Source organism: Pleurodeles waltl, chromosome 6 (assembly GCF_031143425.1).
Source record: "Pleurodeles waltl isolate 20211129_DDA chromosome 6, aPleWal1.hap1.20221129, whole genome shotgun sequence".
In the NCBI taxonomy this organism is placed as follows: Eukaryota; Metazoa; Chordata; class Amphibia; order Caudata; family Salamandridae; genus Pleurodeles; species Pleurodeles waltl.
In genome coordinates this window covers 278,987,929-279,009,741 of record NC_090445.1, presented here as the reverse complement: position 1 = coordinate 279,009,741, position 21,813 = coordinate 278,987,929, and the positions used below count along the sequence as shown (strand labels likewise).

The window sequence follows — 21,813 nt, the reverse complement described above, 5'->3', positions numbered from 1 at the left end:
ATGTGTCCAGGGCTGGTCCACCTGTCTCAGACATTAGATTAGGTGAGTTTATTGGCTGGTTGAGACTTCCCCGTCCGGAGCCGGATTGTATGTTCTGTAGTGTATGGAGGGGCTTGAGGCTGAGATAACAGGTGAAGAGGTGGGTGCGGCATTGGAGCCGTTGTCTAAGTCTGAGTCGCCTGGTGGGGATGGTTTCCTGATTGAACTGTACCAAACATTTCCTCTTCTGCTGGGGGAGAAGTTGTTGGCAGTGTTTGGGGAGGCTCAGGATGTGGGTATTCTCACTGAGACCAGGCAACAGGGTGTTGTCTGTCTAATGCTTAATCCTGGAGGGGACCCTGATGACCCTTATTCATATCATCCTCTTAATATATATGTCAAGATCCTGTGTCAGATTTTAGCTACTCGACTGCGTGGAGTGATCCGGGGCCTGGTACAAGAGGATCAGTGCAGGTCCATCCCCGGTCGCAGTACAACTTACGGTGTTTGGCACATGTTTGACATGAAAAGGGGGGGGGGGTGCAGTAGACAAATTGGTTTTGGTATCACTAGATCTAGAGAAGGCTTTTGACACTGTGGAGTGGGAGTACTTATCAGCAGTTCTGCAGGGAATGGGATTTGGCACTCAGTTTTGCGCTTTGGTGTGTCTATTGTACGCTGCTCCCACTGCACGTGTTCGGGTGAGCGGTGATCTCTCTGATGTTTGGACGATCCGTATTGTACTAGGCAGGGTTGCCCATTGTCACTGCTTCTGTTTGCTTTAGCAGTCGAGCCGCTGGCAGCCTGGCTGTGTGAGAAATTGGGGCCCTGGGGTGTTCAAGTGGGACGGGCCACACAGGCTGTCTCCCTTTATGCTGATGATGCGTTGCTGTACCACAGGGAGCCGGGTGGCTCGGTCCCTCTTTTATTGCAGTTAATGGATGAATTTGGGGCTATATCTGGGCTACCGGTAAACTGGAAGAAGTCACTGCTGTTTCCCCTGGGTTCACTGTGTGACGTCCTGTCTGAGGATCTCCCTGAGGTGGGACTCCGGTGGGAGCTTGAAAGTTTCTTGTATCTGGGTATATGGGTTGCACATACAGTGACTGCACACCTGAAGCACAATGTGGAACGGGTGGTGAAGGGATTGAAGCGTTCTGTAGTGTTCTGGAATAAGCTGCCTCTCTCCGTGATAAGAAGGGCAGCAGTGGCCAAGATAGTGTTCTTGCCATGGTGTCTTTACCTGGTACAGAATTCTTTGTTTCCACTGACAGCTCGACTTTTTCATCATCTGGATAGCTTGTTGATCTCCTTGGTTTGGGTCGTAGCAGGGTAGCGTTGTATACGTTACAAAGGGATATGGAAGATGGACGGTTGGCACTCCCTAATATTAGATTCTATTAATATGCAGACGGATAATTGAGAGAAGCGGCTGTTGGCTGGCATGTAGGGAGATGAGGCATTGGTGCACGTATTAATGTCGGGTGGGAGGTCGGTGACTCCTGTCCCCTACCTGGTTAAGAACATCGCTGGTATCTGAGAACAGGCGGTTAAGAGGATACTACGGAGTGCCCCCTTTGATAGGGAACTGAAAATCTTGAGTCTGGCCCCCTTTCGAGTCATAGATCCTTTTATGTCAGTGGAGGCTTTGAGAATGGGTCGCTGCTTGGTGGCGGGTGATTTATATCCCAGTGATGAGTTTATTTCCTTTCAGGAGACGCAAGATACGTTTGGATTGAGGGCTGTCCAGTTCTTGCAAAATGCCAAGATTGAGAGTGTGGCCCATGAGGTCTGGTCTGGATTCCCGGTGGCCCCTGTGGCGTCAAAGATGTTGAATGGGTTAATAAATTGGGGAGAGGATTCCCACCTGGTTACTCTGGGACCCAAGATTCCAGCTCTAACTGGAGCTCGGATGAGGATCCTTGACTGCAGGATGTTATGCCGGCCATATAGTTGACAACCAATTGTGGTAATAGTGTATCGTGGGTATGATGAGGTATAAACGATTTGGTTACAGGGGAGGCCCTTGCGGAAGGGAAGTGGGGAGGAGACACTGCTGGTCTGATGGGTATGCTCCATGTTTTTGTTTACAGGTATCATCATCCTCCGCTCAGGAGAACAGTGGGCATTCTGATTTCTCGTATGACAATGCACTGCTTGTTTCTTTCTTTTGTTTTTATCTTTGTTATTATAAACTCAATAAAACAGAGTTTAAAAAAAAAAAAAAATGGGAGCAGGCAGACGCTTTAGACGTAGACCTCACAAGGAAAGTATTTGGTGTCCGTGAAGTGTATGCCTCACTGTAAAACTCTGGGCGCTGACGGTCTTCCCTATGAGATCTACCAGAGTTACTTAGGCTTGCTCGCTGATATACTCTTGAAGGCATTCAGGGAGACCCAGCAGAGGCGCAGCTTACCAAAGTCTATGCAAGAAGCTCTTACAATCATGTTACTTAAGCCAGAGCGTGATCCATTGCAACTAGGCTCGTACTGCCCGTTGGCCATGGTCCAGCCGGATGTTACAGTACTGGCGAAAGCCCTAGCTAATGGAAGGCAGTGAGTCCCCCATAAGATCCATGATGATCACTGTGGCTTTATCCCGCAACGCAGCACCCTCGTTAACCTACGTAGGTTGATTCACCTCATGCACTCCATACAAGATATTGAGATAGAGCCCTGATTGCCCTGCATATTGAGAGGGCATGTGATAACCTGGATTGGGACTATATCTGGGAGATCCTGAAGTGGAGGGCCTTCAGCCAGGTCTTTGTTAAATAGGTCTCCCTGCTTAATGCGACCTGTTAGACCTGACAGCCTTAGGGTGGTCACCCCTAACTTTTTTCCTGCCTCCCTCCACTTTTTGGACACTGTTTTTGCTGGTTTTTAGACTGTGCGCACTTTACCACTGCTAACCAGTGCTAAAGTGCATATGCTCTCTCTCCCTTTAAACATGGTAACATTGGGTATGATCCAATTGGACTATTTACTTATAAGATCCTAGTACTGTGCACTATATGTGCCCAGGGCCTGTAGATTAAATGCTACTAGTGGGCCTGCAGCCCTGATTGTGCCACCCACTTAAGTAGCCCCTTAACCTTGTCTCAGGCCTGCCATTGCAAGGCCTGTGTGTGCAGTTTCACTGCCAATTTGACTTGGCATTTAAAAGTACTTGCCAATGCTAAAACTCCCCTTTTTCTACACATAAGTCACCCCTAAGGTGTGCCCTAGGTAACCCCTAGGGCAGGGTGCTGTGTGGGTAAAAGGCAGGACATGTACCTGTGTAGTCTACATGTCCGGGTTGTTTAAAACTCCTAAATTGGTTTTTACACTACTGTGAGGCCTGCTCCTTTCATAGGCTAACATTGGGGCTGCCCTCATACATTGTTGGAGTGGTAGCTGCTGATCTGAAAGGAGTAGGAAGGTCATATTTAGTATGGCCAGAATGGTAACGGTAATACAAAATCCTGCTGACTAGTGAAGTTGGATTTAACATTACTATTTTAGAAATACCACTTTTAGAAAGTGAGCATTTCTCTGCACTTAAATCTTTCTGTGCCTTACAATCCACGTCTGGCTGGGTTTAGTTGATAGCTCCTTGTGCATTCACTCAGACACACCCCAAACACAGGATACTCAGCCTCACTTGCATACATCTGCATTTTGAATGGGTCTTCCTGGGCTGGGAGGGTGGAGGGCCTGCTCTCACTCAAAGGACTGCCACACCCCTTACTGGGACCCTGGCAGACAGGATTGAACTGAAAGGGGTCCTGGTGCACTTCTAAGCCACTCTTTGACGTCTCCCCCACTTCAAAGGCACATTTGGGTATAAAAACAGGGCCTCTGCCCTACCACTTCAGACACTTCCTGGAGAAGAAACTTGTAACCAGAACCTGCATCCTGCCAAGAAGAACTGCCTGGCTGCCCAAAAGACTCACCTGACTACTTTCTGTGAAGGACTGCTGCCTTGCTGCTCCCTGGCTGTGGTGAAAAAGTGCTCTCCAAGGGCTTGGATAGAGCTTGCCTCCTGTTCCCTGAAGTCTCAGGACCAAAAAGACACCTCTCTTGCAACTGGACTCCTTGTGCGGCAACAATTCGACGCACAGCTTGCCAAAAACAACGCACAGCCTGTCCCGCAGTGAAAAATTCACCGCACGCTGAACCGGAACGACGCCGCTCGACTTCGCTAGGAAAAGATCGCCGTCTGCGATGCGACTGGAACTTCGACGCACGGCCCACCAGATCGACACACAGCCGACCTGGGACAACGCAGCCCGACTTCCAGAGAAGTCGACGCAGCGCCTGCCGTGCGGGAGAAATTTCCCTGCACCGCCCACCGGAACAAAGCAGAGCTTGTCACAACCCCAGGATTCCACGCACAGACCCCGGGGCGTCTGAAAACCCCGCAACCCGAAGAACATTCACCACCGAGCGCCGGAAATCGAAGCACAGCCGTCCCTGCATGGAAACTAAACAACGCATCGACCGTGTGCGGCCCGAGAAATCGACGCACACCCCTTTGTTTCCCCGCTTCTCCTCCTCTGCGTCCCTTTTGTAGAGATTTTTCACGCGAACCAGGTACTTTGTGCTTGACAGAGACTTTGTTTGCTTTTAAAAGACTTAAGACACTTTATATCACTTTTCAGTGGTATCCTTACATTTTCTTATTGCATCTTTGATCGTTCTGACCTGCAGATATCCAGATAAATATTATATATTTTTCTAAACACTGTGTGGTGTATTTTTGTGGTGCTATATTGTGCTATTGTATGATTTATTGTACAAATACTTTACACATTGCCTTCTAAGTTGAGCCTGACTGCTCAGTGGCAAGCTACCAGAGGGTGGGCACAGGATCATTTGGATTGTGTGTGATTTACCCTGACTAGAGTGAGGGTCCTTGCTTGGACAGGGGGTAACCTGACTGCCAACCAAAGACCCCATTTCTCACACGACCCATTTGGCAAGAGAAAGATCAGATGCCTCTGTCTCAATGGCCTGAACTCTAGAGCCTGGTCCAAGGCAGCGGTGCTCACTCTCCCCATTACTATTTGCCGTGGCGATGAAGCCCCTAGACATTTGCCTGCAGGCTGTACAGCAGAGTTGGGCCATACATGTGTGCACAATGGACCACATAATCTCTCTATATGCTTACGATGACCTTGTCTAGCTGGAGCAGCCCACAATTTGTGCCGTGTCTTTTAGAGGAGCTGTAGGAATTTGGTGTGGCGTCTGACCGCTGGGTGATCCAAAGTGAATTGTTAATATTCCCATTGGCAGGACTGGAAAGTAAGCCCTTAGAGGCCCTGCCACAGGTTGAGCTGCGATGGGAACTGGTGACGTTCAAATATTGGAGTATTCAGGTGATGCACATGGAAGAGAAGCAGTTCTCACTCAGTATGGATAGAAAGTTGTGGTTGGGCTGACAGCATTTATGGCGTTCTGGCAAATATTGGCGCCATCAGTGGCAGGTCATATCTCCTTGGCAAAGATGGTGGCGTTCCTGAGATGCCTTTCTATACTACAGAACTAGCAATGTCTGCTCCCTCTTAGCACCTTAATAGAGCTCAATAGCCTCATGGTAGCAGTAGTCTGGGCGAGCAAGCGCAGCCGGGTGGGCCTACAAATTCTTTAGCTGGACACTAAGCACGGGGGCCTGGTGCTGCCAGACCTTGAGCTGTACTGTCTGGCATTGCAGTTACAACATGGGGCATGGTGGTGTGCAGAAGGTGACAAATGGGAGAAGTGGTATCTGGTGGGAACCCCAGGGATGTACTATATTGCTGCTGGGAAGACGGTACAATGTATTTTACCCATTCAGCATGTCACTCAGGCATGGGCAGGTGCAGTCAAGAGGTTACTGCATGCGACACCCTTCTCTAGGAAAATCCTGATAGAGTGGATAGTACCCCAGTTTGCGACCCTCAGCCGCTTGTTGTCCCTAGCCGAGTGGAGGCAGAAGGGTTGTGAGACGCTCAAGGATCTGTCCCCAGCTGACAACTGCCTCATCTTTCCTGAAGCGTGTGAGCTGTTGCGTTGGACTCAGAACAGTTCTTCAAGTTCGCTGTCCTGGCCAGTGTAGCAAGGAGACTGTGGCCTGGCTTCCAGACAATGCCTTGAGAGGCCTATATACTAGGGGCAGTGCAGGAACTGGGGTCTTCCAGACGCCTTGTATCCCTTCTATTTTGAGCCCTCAAAGACGATAGACCACAGGTTGAGTACTGTGCAAAGGGCGGGTGGGAAGAAGATATCCCAAAGCCCATAACCACAGGCGAATGGAATAAAACTTGTACGATGGTACATTAGTGATTGCCTTAAAAGTGTACTATACTCTCAGACACACTTTGTTAGAAATGGGGTTTTTGGTTGGCAGTTAGGTTGCCCTCTGTCCAAGCAAGAACCCTCACTCTAGTCAGGGTAAGTCACACACAATCCAAAATCAGCCTGTGCTCACCCTCCGGTAGCTTGGCACGAGCAGTCAGGCTTAACTTAGAAGGCAATGTGTAAAGCATTTGTGCAATAAATCATACAACACCATAGTATAACACCACAAAAATACACCACACAGTGTTTAGAAAAATATAGAATATTTATCTGGATAATTGTAGGTCAAAACGATCAAAGTTGCAATACGAATTTGTAAAGATATCACTGAAAAGTGATATTAAGAGTCTTTAAGTCTTTAAAAAGCAATGAAGTGTCTTTCAAGCACAGGGTACCTGGTTTCTGGTGGGAAATCTCCTCAGAGGGCCACAGGAGAAGAGATGCGTGGAAAAAGGGGTGTGTGCGTCGTTTTCCGCTCAGCACACACAGACTTGCGTCGTTCTTTTCCACGCGGGGAAGTCGGGCGTCGTTTTCCGGCGCGCAGACAGTCTCTTTTTGTGGATCGCGAGGATTACCAGATGTCCCGGGTCTGTGCGTGGATTCTCCTGCTTATTTTCCGGCTGCGCGTCGTTCTGCGGGGCTGCGCGTCGAAGTTTTGATCTCACGGTAGGCGTCGCGTCGATTTCTCCTTGGAAGTCGGGCGGCGTTGTCCTTGCGAGGCCGTGCGTCGAAATTTTGGTCTCACGGCAGGCGTCGCGTCGATTTCTCCTTGGAAGTCGGGCGGCGTTGTCCTTGCGAGGCCGTGCGTCAAAGTTTCGCACTCACGGTAGGCGTCGCGTCGATTTCTCCTTGGAAGTCGGGCGGCTTTGTCCTTGCGAGGTTGTGCGTCGAAGTCTCGATCGTCCCGAGGGCGTCGCGTTGATCAGCGTCGGTGTGCGGCGTTTTTCTCGCCGCGAAACAAGCTGTGCGTCGAAATTTTCGCCGCACGGAGCGTCCACGTGAAAGGAAGAAGTCTTTTTGGTCCTGAGACTTCAAGGAACAGGAGGCAAGCTCTATCCAAGCCCTTGGAGAGCACTTTCACAGCCAGACAAGAGTTCAGCAAGGCAGCAGGGCAACAGCAAGACAGCAGTCCTTTGGAGAAAGCAGACAGGTGAGTCCTTTGAGCAGCCAGGCAGTTCTTCTTGGCAGGATGTAGTTTCTGGTTCAGGTTTCTTCTCCAGCAAGTGTCTGATGAGGTAGGGCAGAGGCCCTGTTTTATACTAAGTTGTGCCTTTGAAGTGGGGGTGACTTCAAAGAGTCTCTAAGAAATGCACCAAGTTCCCTTTCAGTTCAATCCTGTCTGCCAGAGTCCCAGTAGGGGGTGTGGCAGTCCTTTGTGTGAGGGCAGGCCCTCCACCCTCCCAGCCCAGGAAGACCCATTCAAAATGCAGATGTATGCAAGTGAGGCTGAGTACCCTGTGTTTGGGGTGTGTCTGAGTGAATGCACAAGGAGCGGTCAACTAAACCTAGCCAGACGTGGATTGAAGGGCACAACACGTTTTTAGTGCAAAGAAATGCTCACTTTCTAAAAGTGGCATTTCTAGAATAGTAATATTAAATCCGACTTCACCAGTCAGCAGGACTTTATATTACCATTCTGGCCATACCAAATATGACCTTCCTGCTCCTTTCAGATCAGCAGCTGCCACTTCAACAGTGTATGAGGGCAGCCCCAATGTTAGCCTATGAAGGGAGCAGGCCTCACAGTAGTGTAAAAACGAACTTAGGAGTTTTACACTACCAGGACATATAACTACCCAGGTACATGTCCTGCCTTTTACCTACACAGCACCCTGCTCTAGGGGTTACCTAGGGCACACATTAGGGATGACTTATATGTAGAAAAAGGGGAGTTCTAGGCTTGGCAAGTACTTTTAAATGCCAAGTCGAAGTGGCAGTGAAACTGCACACACAGGCCTGGCCATGGCAGGCCTGAGACAAGGTTAAGGGGCTACTGAGGTGGGTGGCACAACCAGTGCTGCAGGCCCACTAGTAGCATTTAATCTACATGCCCTAGGCACATGTAGTGCACTCTAATAGGGACTTACAGGTAAATTAAATAGTCAATCATGGATAAACCAATCAATAGTACAATTTACACAGAGAGCATATGCACTTTAGCACTGGTTAGCAGTGGTAAAGTGCTCAGAGGTCAAAAGCCAACAACAACAGGTCAGAAAAAATAGGAGGAAGGAGGCAAAAAGTTTGGGGATGTCCCCGTCAAAAAGCCAGGTCCAACATGACCCCCCACCAGCCTAAAGCCAGGGGAGAACAATCACTATCCTGATGTACTTCCCTGTTTGAGGCGACAGAACAAGGACCCAGGCCCACAACAGCAGGGGCATGCTCCAGTTCTTCGCCTTCCTGACTCCAATTGGATCCCTCTGTCCATACTCTCAGGGCCCACTAAGCCCGTCCATGGGGAACCTTTCTCCTTTCCTGCGGATCCCATCTGTGCAGCACCTAACCTTACATTGCTCACAGATGTATCCCAGGAGCAGGATAGTACCACCAGGACCAACACAGTGGTGTTGCCCATTCTATCCCCGGGGTGTGACACTTGTCCCCTCCCCAGGGATAACTCTGTCCACCCGGACAGCAAGCCACTGTGGTTACTGACAGTTGTCAGGGATGAGAGCCAGGCCCCAGGCCTCTCAAAGCTCTCCCACCACTGTGGCTGTGGAGAGTGGGGGGCGGTAGCCCCAGGTGCTGGGCACCCTTTAACCACTCTCCCTTCCACCAGGTCAGGGATGACAGCCTGAACCTGGTCCTCCCCTCTGGGGCTCTGTACCCTCCCTCCTGGAGCGGTACCCCCAGAGTCCACCATGGTTAGGGTGCTTATAGAAGTCGCCCTGTACCATTCCTCCACCAGTGCAGGGCTGTTAACCTGCAACTGGCCCTCCAACCTGGGGTCTGTACCTTCAGGTTGGACTAGGGCCCGGGGTGAGGCTTCCCTCCCCCTGCCCTCCCTTCTGGGGTCCAGCACCCTCCAACTAGGAGTGGCCTCCTCAGAAGACAATAGGGTAGGGGCACTGTTATCAGTAGCCCCTCTCTCCAGGTCCGGGGGGACACCCTGAACCTGGTCTTCCAGCCCAGGGTCTGTACCCTCAGACTGGATCACTGCCTGGCAAACCAGGACTTTCTGGGAGGCACACCTACCCCCCACCAGGTCAGAGTTTAACCTCGGCACCTGACCATTCAACTCAGAGTCGCCACCCTGAAGTTGAACAATTGCCTGGTACGCCAGGACTTCCTGGAGGGCACACTGACCCTCCACCAGGTCAGAGTTTAACCTCTGAACTGGGCCATTCAACTCAGAGTCACCACCCTGAAGTTGAACAATCGCCTGGCACGCCAGGACTTCCTGGAGGGCACACTGACCCTCCACCAGGTCAGAGTTTAACCTCTGAACCTGGTTCTCCAACCTAGGGTCACCATCCTGAGGTTGGACAACTGCCTGGTACACCAGGGCTTTCTGGGGGGCACACCTACCCCCCACCAGGTCAGAGGTTAACCTCTGAACCTGGATATCCAACCCAGAGCCACCACCCTGAGGTTGAACCATTGCCTGGCAGGCCAGGACTTTCAGGGAGGCACACCTACCTCCCACCAGGTCAGAGTTTAACCTCTGAGCCTGGTTCTCCAACCCAGGGTCACCACCCTGAGGTTGAACCATTGCCTGGTATACCAGGGCTTTCTGGGGGGCACACCTACCCCCCACCAGGTCAGAGTTTGACCTCTGAACCTGACCATCCAACCCAGAGTCAACACCCTGAGGTTGGACAATCGCCTGGCACAGCAGGACTTCTTGGGAGGCACACCTACCTCCCACCCGGTCAGAGTTTGACCTCTTCACCGGGTAAGCCAACCCGGAGTCACCACCCTGAAGTTGAGCCATTGCCTGGCATTCCAGGACTTTCTGGGGGGCACATCTACCCCCCACCAGGTCAAAGTTTAACCTCTGAACCCGGTTATCCAACCCAGAGTCACCACCCTGAGGTTGAATCTTTGCCTGGCATGCCAGGACTTCCTGGGGGGCACTCTCACCCCCCACAAGGGACACGCCGTCCCCAAGGGCCACACAAGAGTCTGGTTGGCGCAGGTCTCCCGACCTCTGCCCATCCGGCAGAGTCTGGGTTTCCCCCAAACCAGAAACGGTCTCACCTGGGTCATTCCTGGGGGGCTCTGCTCTCAGAGCTGACCCCTGACTTTCAAGATCCTCCACTGGGGTCGGCCACCCCCTCTCAACCCTATGTCTGGACTTCTGCACCCCCTCACTAGGAGTGGTACTGCCAGACACCAGAACTGTTGGGATGCTGTCTACAGTCATCCCCCCAAGTTCTTCTGACACTGCGGGGCTTCCCTCCAAAGGTAGCCCTACGGTACAGGTTAGGCTCTGAGACCTACCTGGGACACTACAATCCTCTCCCACCTCACTTGGTCGGGAACCACCTAGACCACTCCCTTCAGGAGCACCCCCAAATGCCTCTTCAGACTCTCTGGTACTCACCAAAAAGTCTGCCTCCACTGTAAGTTCCCTGGGGTCAGAGAACTCACACTCCACCTGGTGTTGGCGTAGCTCTGGAAAATAAGGACCAGACATATGCTCTCCAGCAATTACATCACTCTGCCCTTCACATGTATTAACCACAGTACCCTTCACCCAACCACCTAGTAACTCAGCCTTGGAAAAGCACTCTACATCACCCTCTTGAGACTGGTGAGACAGTTTCTGTCTGTCCCTGACACTCAACCCAAACTCTTCTGGGATGTCTCTACACTCTATATCCAGGACGTCCACCAGGGGGGAACCCTTTCCTCTGTCACTCTCTGCTAGAGTCAGTAAAGTGTCCCTCCCCCCAGTAGGAATATGACTCCCTGTGCCAGTTCCCCAATCCTTCTCAGGGACCCTGTGCATAACGGGAACTACCTCATACCCTTGAACTGCCTGGGGTGTGTCAACTCCCTTCTTCAAGTTGGGCACCACATCTCTGGGCTTGTGCCCTTCTTCAGCAGTACTAGATGCAAGATTTTTGCTGCCACCATCTGAACTGGACTCAGCCCTTCCGGCCTCCAGTTTCAGCTCTTTACAGCTCAGCTCTTGAGCTGCAATCTTTTCTTCTTCCAGGGCTAAGAGACTTGCTGCCTCCGCCTTTTCAAGAAACTCATCTAGCTCTTCCATCCACCGTGCTTGAGCCATGAGCCATTCTTTTTTCACTGGGTCTCTTTCCTCATCTGAGTCGTCTTCCTCCTCATGTGAGTAGTCCTCCTCCTCCTCTGAGGGGTACTTAGTCATTTGGTTTCTTGCTGCCTCTCTCTCTGCCCATCTGTCTTCCTCCCAGACTATGTAGGCATGTAGCATCTCTGCTTTAGTAGATCTCTTTGCTACAGGAAGGCCACATTCTCTGCAAAGCTTCCTTAGGTCAGCCTTAGTGCGGTGGTCAGTAGGCAAAAAGAATAAGTAGGTAAGCGATCCCATTCTGATAGGATCTTACCAGCAAAAACCAAAATCCAAAGTCCAAAATATCAATAGTATATCCAGGGGGACATCAGAGACCAAAAGTCAAAAGAGATGAAAAATCAAGTTGACCTTCAACTGTGGGTAGGTAGTGAAATACTTAGCTACTGTATGTCACTGCACAAACACAAGTCCTATCCTCACCGCTGATCACCAATGTTAGAAATGGGGTTTTTGGTTGGCAGTTAGGTTGCCCTCTGTCCAAGCAAGAACCCTCACTCTAGTCAGGGTAAGTCACACACAATCCAAAATCAGCCTGTGCTCACCCTCCGGTAGCTTGGCACGAGCAGTCAGGCTTAACTTAGAAGGCAATGTGTAAAGCATTTGTGCAATAAATCATACAACACCATAGTATAACACCACAAAAATACACCACACAGTGTTTAGAAAAATATAGAATATTTATCTGGATAATTGTAGGTCAAAACGATCAAAGTTGCAATACGAATTTGTAAAGATATCACTGAAAAGTGATATTAAGAGTCTTTAAGTCTTTAAAAAGCAATGAAGTGTCTTTCAAGCACAGGGTACCTGGTTTCTGGTGGGAAATCTCCTCAGAGGGCCACAGGAGAAGAGATGCGTGGAAAAAGGGGTGTGTGCGTCGTTTTCCGCTCAGCACACACAGACTTGCGTCGTTCTTTTCCACGCGGGGAAGTCGGGCGTCGTTTTCCGGCGCGCAGACAGTCTCTTTTTGTGGATCCCGAGGATTACCAGATGTCCCGGGTCTGTGCGTGGATTCTCCTGCTTATTTTCCGGCTGCGCGTCGTTCTGCGGGGCTGCGCGTCGAAGTTTCGATCTCACGGTAGGCGTCGCGTCGATTTCTCCTTGGAAGTCGGGCGGCGTTGTCCTTGCGAGGCCGTGCGTCGAAATTTTGGTCTCACGGCAGGCGTCGCGTCGATTTCTCCTTGGAAGTCGGGCGGCGTTGTCCTTGCGAGGCCGTGCGTCAAAGTTTCGCACTCACGGTAGGCGTCGCGTCGATTTCTCCTTGGAAGTCGGGCGGCTTTGTCCTTGCGAGGTTGTGCGTCGAAGTCTCGATCGTCCCGAGGGCGTCGCGTTGATCAGCGTCGGTGTGCGGCGTTTTTCTCGCCGCGAAACAAGCTGTGCGTCGAAATTTTCGGCGCACGGAGCGTCCACGTGAAAGGAAGAAGTCGTTTTGGTCCTGAGACTTCAAGGAACAGGAGGCAAGCTCTATCCAAGCCCTTGGAGAGCACTTTCACAGCCAGACAAGAGTTCAGCAAGGCAGCAGGGCAACAGCAAGACAGCAGTCCTTTGGAGAAAGCAGACAGGTGAGTCCTTTGAGCAGCCAGGCAGTTCTTCTTGGCAGGATGTAGTTTCTGGTTCAGGTTTCTTCTCCAGCAAGTGTCTGATGAGGTAGGGCAGAGGCCCTGTTTTATACTAAGTTGTGCCTTTGAAGTGGGGGTGACTTCAAAGAGTCTCTAAGAAATGCACCAAGTTCCCTTTCAGTTCAATCCTGTCTGCCAGAGTCCCAGTAGGGGGTGTGGCAGTCCTTTGTGTGAGGGCAGGCCCTCCACCCTCCCAGCCCAGGAAGACCCATTCAAAATGCAGATGTATGCAAGTGAGGCTGAGTACCCTGTGTTTGGGGTGTGTCTGAGTGAATGCACAAGGAGCTGTCAACTAAACCTAGCCAGACGTGGATTGAAGGGCACAACACGTTTTTAGTGCAAAGAAATGCTCACTTTCTAAAAGTGGCATTTCTAGAATAGTAATATTAAATCCGACTTCACCAGTCAGCAGGACTTTATATTACCATTCTGGCCATACCAAATATGACCTTCCTGCTCCTTTCAGATCAGCAGCTGCCACTTCAACAGTGTATGAGGGCAGCCCCAATGTTAGCCTATGAAGGGAGCAGGCCTCACAGTAGTGTAAAAACGAACTTAGGAGTTTTACACTACCAGGACATATAACTACCCAGGTACATGTCCTGCCTTTTACCTACACAGCACCCTGCTCTAGGGGTTACCTAGGGCACACATTAGGGATGACTTATATGTAGAAAAAGGGGAGTTCTAGGCTTGGCAAGTACTTTTAAATGCCAAGTCGAAGTGGCAGTGAAACTGCACACACAGGCCTGGCCATGGCAGGCCTGAGACAAGGTTAAGGGGCTACTGAGGTGGGTGGCACAACCAGTGCTGCAGGCCCACTAGTAGCATTTAATCTACATGCCCTAGGCACATGTAGTGCACTCTAATAGGGACTTACAGGTAAATTAAATAGTCAATCATGGATAAACCAATCAATAGTACAATTTACACAGAGAGCATATGCACTTTAGCACTGGTTAGCAGTGGTAAAGTGCTCAGAGGTCAAAAGCCAACAACAACAGGTCAGAAAAAATAGGAGGAAGGAGGCAAAAAGTTTGGGGATGTCCCCGTCAAAAAGCCAGGTCCAACACACTTGTTTTATGAATTAATTTGAATGAGGTTATACAGGTATGATGCCAGAATCCTTTTGCCCCTGTTGCCCCCATCTCCACCAGTAGTACGAGGAACCAGTTCTGTCATAACATCATTCACTTGTTATGGTCATTTGGTGTTTGCACAAAATAGTTTTTGCATTAAAAAACGAACAGCATTCTCTCTTGAACTGATCCCTTGTACAATTCAGTTGTTAAAACATTTACTTTTTATTTTCAGGGTGTCTGTACCGAAGCTGGGATGTATGCATTGAGAGAGAGGAGAGTGCACGTGACGCAAGAAGATTTCGAGATGGCTGTAGCCAAGGTAATTTGCATCAAGGTGCTCAGTGTGGAATTTGTAATGTGAGTTTGTTATGGCACACACAATGACTAAAAAAACTGCATAAGTCTCAGGTCAACAGTAATGAATACCAAAGAGCTGTTTGCCAGTGAGTGACACAATACTCTCCTGGCAAAGAACGCTTCAAAATGTCACATGGACACAGTAACAAATTGAGTACCACAGTGACCCCTTTTTCATGTATGCCTGGTGATGGTTTTAGCTGGCTTCCAGATCTACAGAGAGAAAAGCAAAAGCTCATTCACCCTCAGTCACTGGTTGTAATTCCATATAGCATGTGGTGTCTTATGATCTTTACCAGTGTACATTCAGGTCTTTAGCAACAGTTGTTAGATAAGCTCACTAAAGGATGAGCCATAATGGCATATTAATTTACATTGTGTACATTTGGCTAGATCCACAACTTGCTGCTCCTCAATTGGTTTTCTACCTCCTCCACCTTTTTTACCTGCATCTAGATGTGACCTGGTCCATTCTGCTCTTCTCTACAGCCCATTTTCATCTCATCTGTCCCATGTCTGGGATGTGTGGACTTTGTCTATCCATCAGACTTAGGGCCATTAGACTTGAGTAGGAATTGTGTTAATGAACAACCGGTTACTTACCTTTTGTGATGCTCTTTCTGGTAGATTATCTAACTGCAGATTCCTCATCTTTTTGAATATTCGCTGGCATCAAACTGAATCTGGAACCTCTTTAGCATTATTCATGTGGAACCATGGGTGACATTGTGTGGTTCCTCGCTGATGATGTTCTGCTCTGGAAGTGATGAGCGGATTTACATATAACCACCACCCATGCACGCTGACGTCAGTTGCTTTCTAGACTGTCCGCACCCCCAGAAGCAGAGCCCAACCACAACTTGGCTTTAACCAGTGTGCAGATCTCTAGACTTGGGAACCTTTTGGATGTAAAAAGAGTCCAGTTGACAGAACAGGGAGGTGGGAGAGTTGGAGAGGAATCTGCAGGTAGATAGATTATCTACTAAAAAGATAATTACCAAAGGTAAGTAACTTGTTTTTCTGATGTAGATTTCTAGCCCCAGATTCCTCACCTTTTGAATAGATACCAAAGCAGTATCTCCAGGTAATGGGCCTGTGAACTGGTTCAAACCAAAAATAAGTCCTGCAGGACAGAGCTGGCAAAGTGCCCTTCTCGATGAACCTGGCTGCATAGACAGTAGTGCTTTGGGAACATGTGGAATGACACCGTTGTAGTAGCTTTGCAGATATCCAGAAGAGGCACTCTGTGCCAACACAATGAGCTTGCATACCTTCCAGTGTCTGCTTCTTGGCCAATACATAGCAGATTTTGCTGCAGAGCACAATCCAGCTTGAAATTGTCCTTTTCTGTGCTGCCTTGCCCTTTTTCATCCCTAGCAAATACAGCGAAGAGCTGATTGTCTACATAATGTTCCCTGGTATGGTCAGTATAAAAGCTGAGAGTTCTTTTAGGTTCTAACCAATGGAGTCTTTTCTCCTCTTTGGAGATGTGAGGCGGGGCGAAGAACGTTGAAAAGTTAATACTTTGGCCAAAGTGGAAAGGAGTCCATACTTTAACAAAAAAAGAGGTTCAGGTTCTCAGAACCAGTTTCTGGAAATACTGTGTGTGTATGGCGGGTTGATGGAGAACGTTTGTAGCAGGCTGACCGGCAATGCTGATGTTACAGCGACAAGTAAAACTGTTTTGAGGGTGAGAAGCCAAATTCGAGTGCTATGCTGTGGTTTAAAAGAAGTGTACAAGTTGAGGTCCCGCCAAGGCATAATAAATGGAGAGGATGGAAATACATGGTTCGATGGCATCTGTCGCTGTAGATACGCATGTTTTGCAATAGCTCGCCATCTGGTGTTGGGCCGGAGTGTTACAAGTTGTTTTTCTTCGAAGAAGTCTTTCGAGTCACGGGACCGAGTGACTCCTCCTTTTGTCTCCATTGCGCATGGGCGTCGACTCCATCTTCGATTGTTTTTTTCCGCCATCGGGTTCGGACGTGTTCCTGTCGCTCCGAGTTTCGGAACGGAAAGATAGCTAATTTCGGAAGATTTTCGTCGGTATTGTTGCGTTCGGGATCGGCGTAGTTAGATTCAACACCGCGTCGAAGGATCGAAGAGCTCCGGTGCCCTTCGGGGGTAGTTTTTTCGATCCCCCGTCGGGGCCTGGTCGGCCTGACCGCGTGCTGAAGAACGCCGATGGAACGGACCCTGTTCCGTTTCTGCCCCAAATGCCACAATAAATACCCCTATACAGACCAACACTTGGTCTGTAACCTGTGCCTGTCACCTGAGCACAGTGAAGACACCTGCGAGGCCTGTCGTGCGTTCCGGTCCCGAAAAACACTCCGAGACCGTCGAGCCAGAAGACTTCAGATGGCGTCCGCGCCGACAGCCCACCGAGAGTTCGAGGAACAAGAAGAGGAAGGTACCTTCTCGATCCAAGACTCAGACTCCGAAGGATTCGACGATACACAAACCATGAGTAAGACGTCGAAAACCACTCAGAGGAAGATTTACAAGGCCCAGGGGACGCCACTGCCACCAGGCCATGGCTCCACCCATAAATTCGGTGACCGACCGTCGGCACCGAAAAAGGCCCAAACAGTGCCGAGATCGTCCGACTCCGGTCGAGACACCGGCACGCAGCCTTCTCGGGACCGAGAAAGTGCTGGAGACAAGCATCGACACCGAGATGCCGGTGTAGACACGGCTCGACGCCGAGACAGCGGCCCCGAAGAAGATCGGCGCCGACAGGTTTCGGCCCCGAAAATGAAAAAAGTCACCTCGGAGCCGAAAAAGGACGCAGACAGGGTTTCGGGCCCGAAACAAACTGCAACCGACCCAGCTTCAGGCTCTTATACAGAAGAGCACTCGCTAACCTCCCAAATGCAAAAGCATAGGTTTGAGGAAGAGCTACAATCAACTGATGTGGACCATACGCAAAAGCGTATTTTCATACAGCAGGGGACAGGAAAAATAAGCACCCTTCCCCCTATTAGAAGAAAGAGAAGGTTGGAGTTCCAAACTGAACAGACACCACAACCAAAAGTGGTGAAAAGTTACCCCACCACCCTCTCCTCCGCCCGTGATTAACGTCTCACCAGCACAAACTCCATCACACTCCCCAGCTCACACCACCATGAGCCAGGGTGACCAAGATCAAGACGCATGGGACCTATACGACGCCCCAGTGTCAGATAACAGTCCGGAGGCATACCCTACGAAGCCATCTCCACCAGAGGACAGCACCGCGTATTCTCAAGTGGTGGCTAGAGCAGCACAATTTCACAACGTAAGCCTCCACTCAGAACAGGTCGAGGATGATTTTTTATTCAACACACTCTCCTCCACCCACAGCTCATACCAAAGCCTGCCTATGCTCCCTGGTATGCTCCGGCACGCAAAAGAAATCTTTAAGGAGCCGGTCAAAAGTAGGGCAATCACACCAAGGGTGGAAAAAAAGTATAAGGCGCCTCCTACAGACCCGGTTTTCATCACTACACAGCTGCCACCAGACTCTGTCGTTGTAGGAGCAGCTAGGAAAAGGGCCAACTCCCACACATCTGGAGATGCACCACCCCCAGATAAAGAAAGCCGCAAGTTCGATGCAGCTGGTAATAGAGTCGCAGCACAAGCTGCAAACCAGTGGCGCATCGCGAACTCCCAGGCACTACTTGCGCGCTATGACAGAGCCCATTGGGACGAGATGCAACATCTCATTGAACATCTGCCCAAGGACTTACAAAATAGGGCAAAAAAAGTGGTTGAGGAGGGACAGACCATTTCCAACAACCAGATCCGCTCCTCCATGGACGCTGCAGATACAGCTGCACGGACAATTAATACATCTGTAACTATCAGAAGGCATGCATGGCTCCGAACGTCTGGATTTAAACCAGAGATTCAACAGGCAGTTCTCAATATGCCTTTTAACGAAAAAGAACTGTTCGGTCCAGAAGTGGACACAGCGATTGAGAAACTCAAAGACACGGACACTGCCAAAGCCATGGGCGCACTCTACTCCCCGCAGAGCAGAGGGAATTACAGCACATTCCGTAAAACACCCTTTAGAGGGGAGTTTCGGGGTCAGAGCACACAAGCCAGCACCTCACAAGCAACACCGTCCAGTTACCAGGGACAGTATAGAGGAGGTTTTCGGGGACAATATAGAGGAGGGCAATTCCCTAGGAATAGAGGAAGATTTCAGAGCCCCAAAACCCCTACTACTAAACAGTGACTCACATGTCACTCACCCCCTCCACACAACACCAATGGGGGGAAGAATAAGTCATTATTACAAAGCATGGGAGGAAATCACTACAGACACTTGGGTTCTAGCAATTATCCAACATGGTTATTGCATAGAATTTCTACAATTCCCTCCAAACATACCACCAAAAGCACAAAATTTGACAAAACATCATTCCAATCTCCTGGAGATAGAAGTACAGGCACTATTGCAAAAGAATGCAATCGAATTAGTGCCAAACACACAAATAAACACAGGAGTTTACTCACTGTACTTTCTGATACCAAAGAAGGACAAAACGCTGAGACCAATCCTAGACCTCAGAGTAGTGAACACTTTCATCAAATCAGACCACTTTCACATGGTCACACTACAAGAAGTATTGCCATTGCTAAAACTACACGACTACATGGCAACTTTAGACCTCAAGGATGCTTATTTCCATATACCAATACACCCATCGCACAGGAAATACCTAAGGTTTGTATTCAAGGGAATACATTACCAATTCAAGGTACTGCCTTTCGGATTAACAACCGCACCAAGAGTCTTTACCAAATGTCTAGCGGTAGTCGCTGCACACATAAGAAGGCAGCAAATACATGTGTTCCCATATCTAGACGACTGGCTAATCAAGGCCCATTCGTTAATAGAGTGCTCAAATCACACAAATCATATCATACAAACCCTCTTCAAACTAGGGTTCACCGTCAACTTCACAAAATCCCAAATTCTGCCGCGCAAGGTACAACAATACCTAGGAGCCATAATAGACACATCAAAAGGAGTAGCCACTCCAAGTCCACAAAGAATTCAAAATTTCAACACCATCATACAACGCATGTATCCAACACAAAGGATACAAGCAAAGATGGTACTACAATGTAAGGAAATGCCTCCTTGGCATGGTTGCCCCCTGACTTTTTGCCTTTGCTGATGCTATGTTTACAATTGAAAGTGTGCTGAGGCCTGCTAACCAGGCCCCAGCACCAGTGTTCTTTCCCTAACCTGTACTTTTGTATCCACAATTGGCAGACCCTGGCATCCAGATAAGTCCCTTGTAACTGGTACTTCTAGTACCAAGGGCCCTGATGCCAAGGAAGGTCTCTAAGGGCTGCAGCATGTCTTATGCCACCCTGGAGACCTCTCACTCAGCACAGACACACTGCTTACCAGCTTGTGTGTGCTAGTGAGGACAAAACGAGTAAGTCGACATGGCACTCCCCTCAGGGTGCCATGCCAGCCTCTCACTGCCTATGCAGTATAGGTAAGACACCCCTCTAGCAGGCCTTACAGCCCTAAGGCAGGGTGCACTATACCATAGGTGAGGGTACCAGTGCATGAGCATGGTACCCCTACAGTGTCTAAACAAAACCTTAGACATTGTAAGTGCAGGGTAGCCATAAGAGTATATGGTCTGGGAGTCTGTCAAACACGAACTCCACAGCACCATAATGGCTACACTGAAAACTGGGAAGTTTGGTATCAAACTTCTCAGCACAATAAATGCACACTGATGCCAGTGTACATTTTATTGTAAAATACACCACAGAGGGCACCTTAGAGGTGCCCCCTGAAACTTAACCGACTATCTGTGTAGGCTGACTAGTTTTAGCAGCCTGCCACAAACCGAGACATGTTGCTGGCCCCATGGGGAGAGTGCCTTTGTCACTCTGAGGCCAGTAACAAAGCCTGCACTGGGTGGAGATGCTAACACCTCTCCCAGGCAGGAATTGTCACACCTGGCGGTGAGCCTCAAAGGCTCACCTCCTTTGTGACAACCCAGCAGGACACTCCAGCTAGTGGAGTTGCCCGCCCCCTCCGGCCAGGCCCCACTTTTTGGCGGCAAGGCCGGAGAAAATAATGAGAATAACAAGGAGGAGTCACTGGCCAGTCAGGACAGCCCCTAAGGTGTCCTGAGCTGAGGTGACTCTAACTTTTAGAAATCCTCCATCTTGCAGATGGAGGATTCCCCCAATAGGGTTAGGATTGTGACCCCCTCCCCTTGGGAGGAGGCACAAAGAGGGTGTACCCACCCTCAGGGCTAGTAGCCATTGGCTACTAACCCCCCAGACCTAAACACGCCCTTAAATTTAGTATTTAAGGGCTACCCTGAACCCTAGAAAAGTAGATTCCTGCAACAAGAAGAAGGACTGCCCAGCTGAAAACCCCTGCAGCGGAAGACCAGAAGACGACAACTGCCTTGGCTCCAGAAACTCACCGGCCTGTCTCCTGCCTTCCAAAGATCCTGCTCCAGCGACGCCTTCCGAAGGGACCAGCGACCTCGACATCCTCTGAGGACTGCCCCTGCTTCGAAAAGACAAGAAACTCCCGAGGACAGCGGACCTGCTCCAAGAAAAGCTGCAACTTTGTTTCCAGCAACTTTAAAGATCCCTGCAAGCTCCCCGCAAGAAGCGTGAGACTTGCAACACTGCACCCGGCGACCCCGACTCGGCTGGTGGCGATCCAACACCTCAGGAGGGACCCCAGGACTACTCTGATACTGTGAGTACCAAAACCTGTCCCCCCTGAGCCCCCACAGCGCCGCCTGCAGAGGGAATCCCGAGGCTTCCCCTGACCGCGACTCTTTGAAACCAAAGTCCCGACACCTGGGAGAGACCCTGCACCCGCAGCCCCCAGGACCTGAAGGACCGGACTTTCACTGGAGGAGTGACCCCCAGGAGTCCCTCTCCCTTGCCCAAGTGGAGGTTTCCCCGAGGAACCCCCCCCTTGCCTGCCTGCAGCGCTGAAGAGATCCCTAGATCTCCCATTGACTTCCATTACAAACCCGACGCTTGTTTCTACACTGCACCCGGCCGCCCCCGCGCTGCTGAGGGTGAAATTTCTGTGTGGACTTGTGTCCCCCCCGGTGCCCTACAAAACCCCCCTGGTCTGCCCTCCGAAGACGCGGGTACTTACCTGCAAGCAGACCGGAACC

The 21,813-nt window shown here is 50.0% G+C and overlaps 1 protein-coding gene across 1 annotated transcript in view; it reads left to right on the top strand.

Annotated features, from left to right (window-relative positions):
- The window catches only part of LOC138299626 (26S proteasome regulatory subunit 8), a 175,192-nt gene that overhangs the window by 135,878 nt on the left and 17,501 nt on the right, over window positions 1-21,813 (top strand). The window contains exon 11 of the mRNA XM_069238058.1: window positions 14,514-14,600. Within this exon, the coding sequence (XP_069094159.1) occupies window positions 14,514-14,600 (87 nt within the window). The remainder of the gene's footprint in view (window positions 1-14,513; window positions 14,601-21,813) is intronic.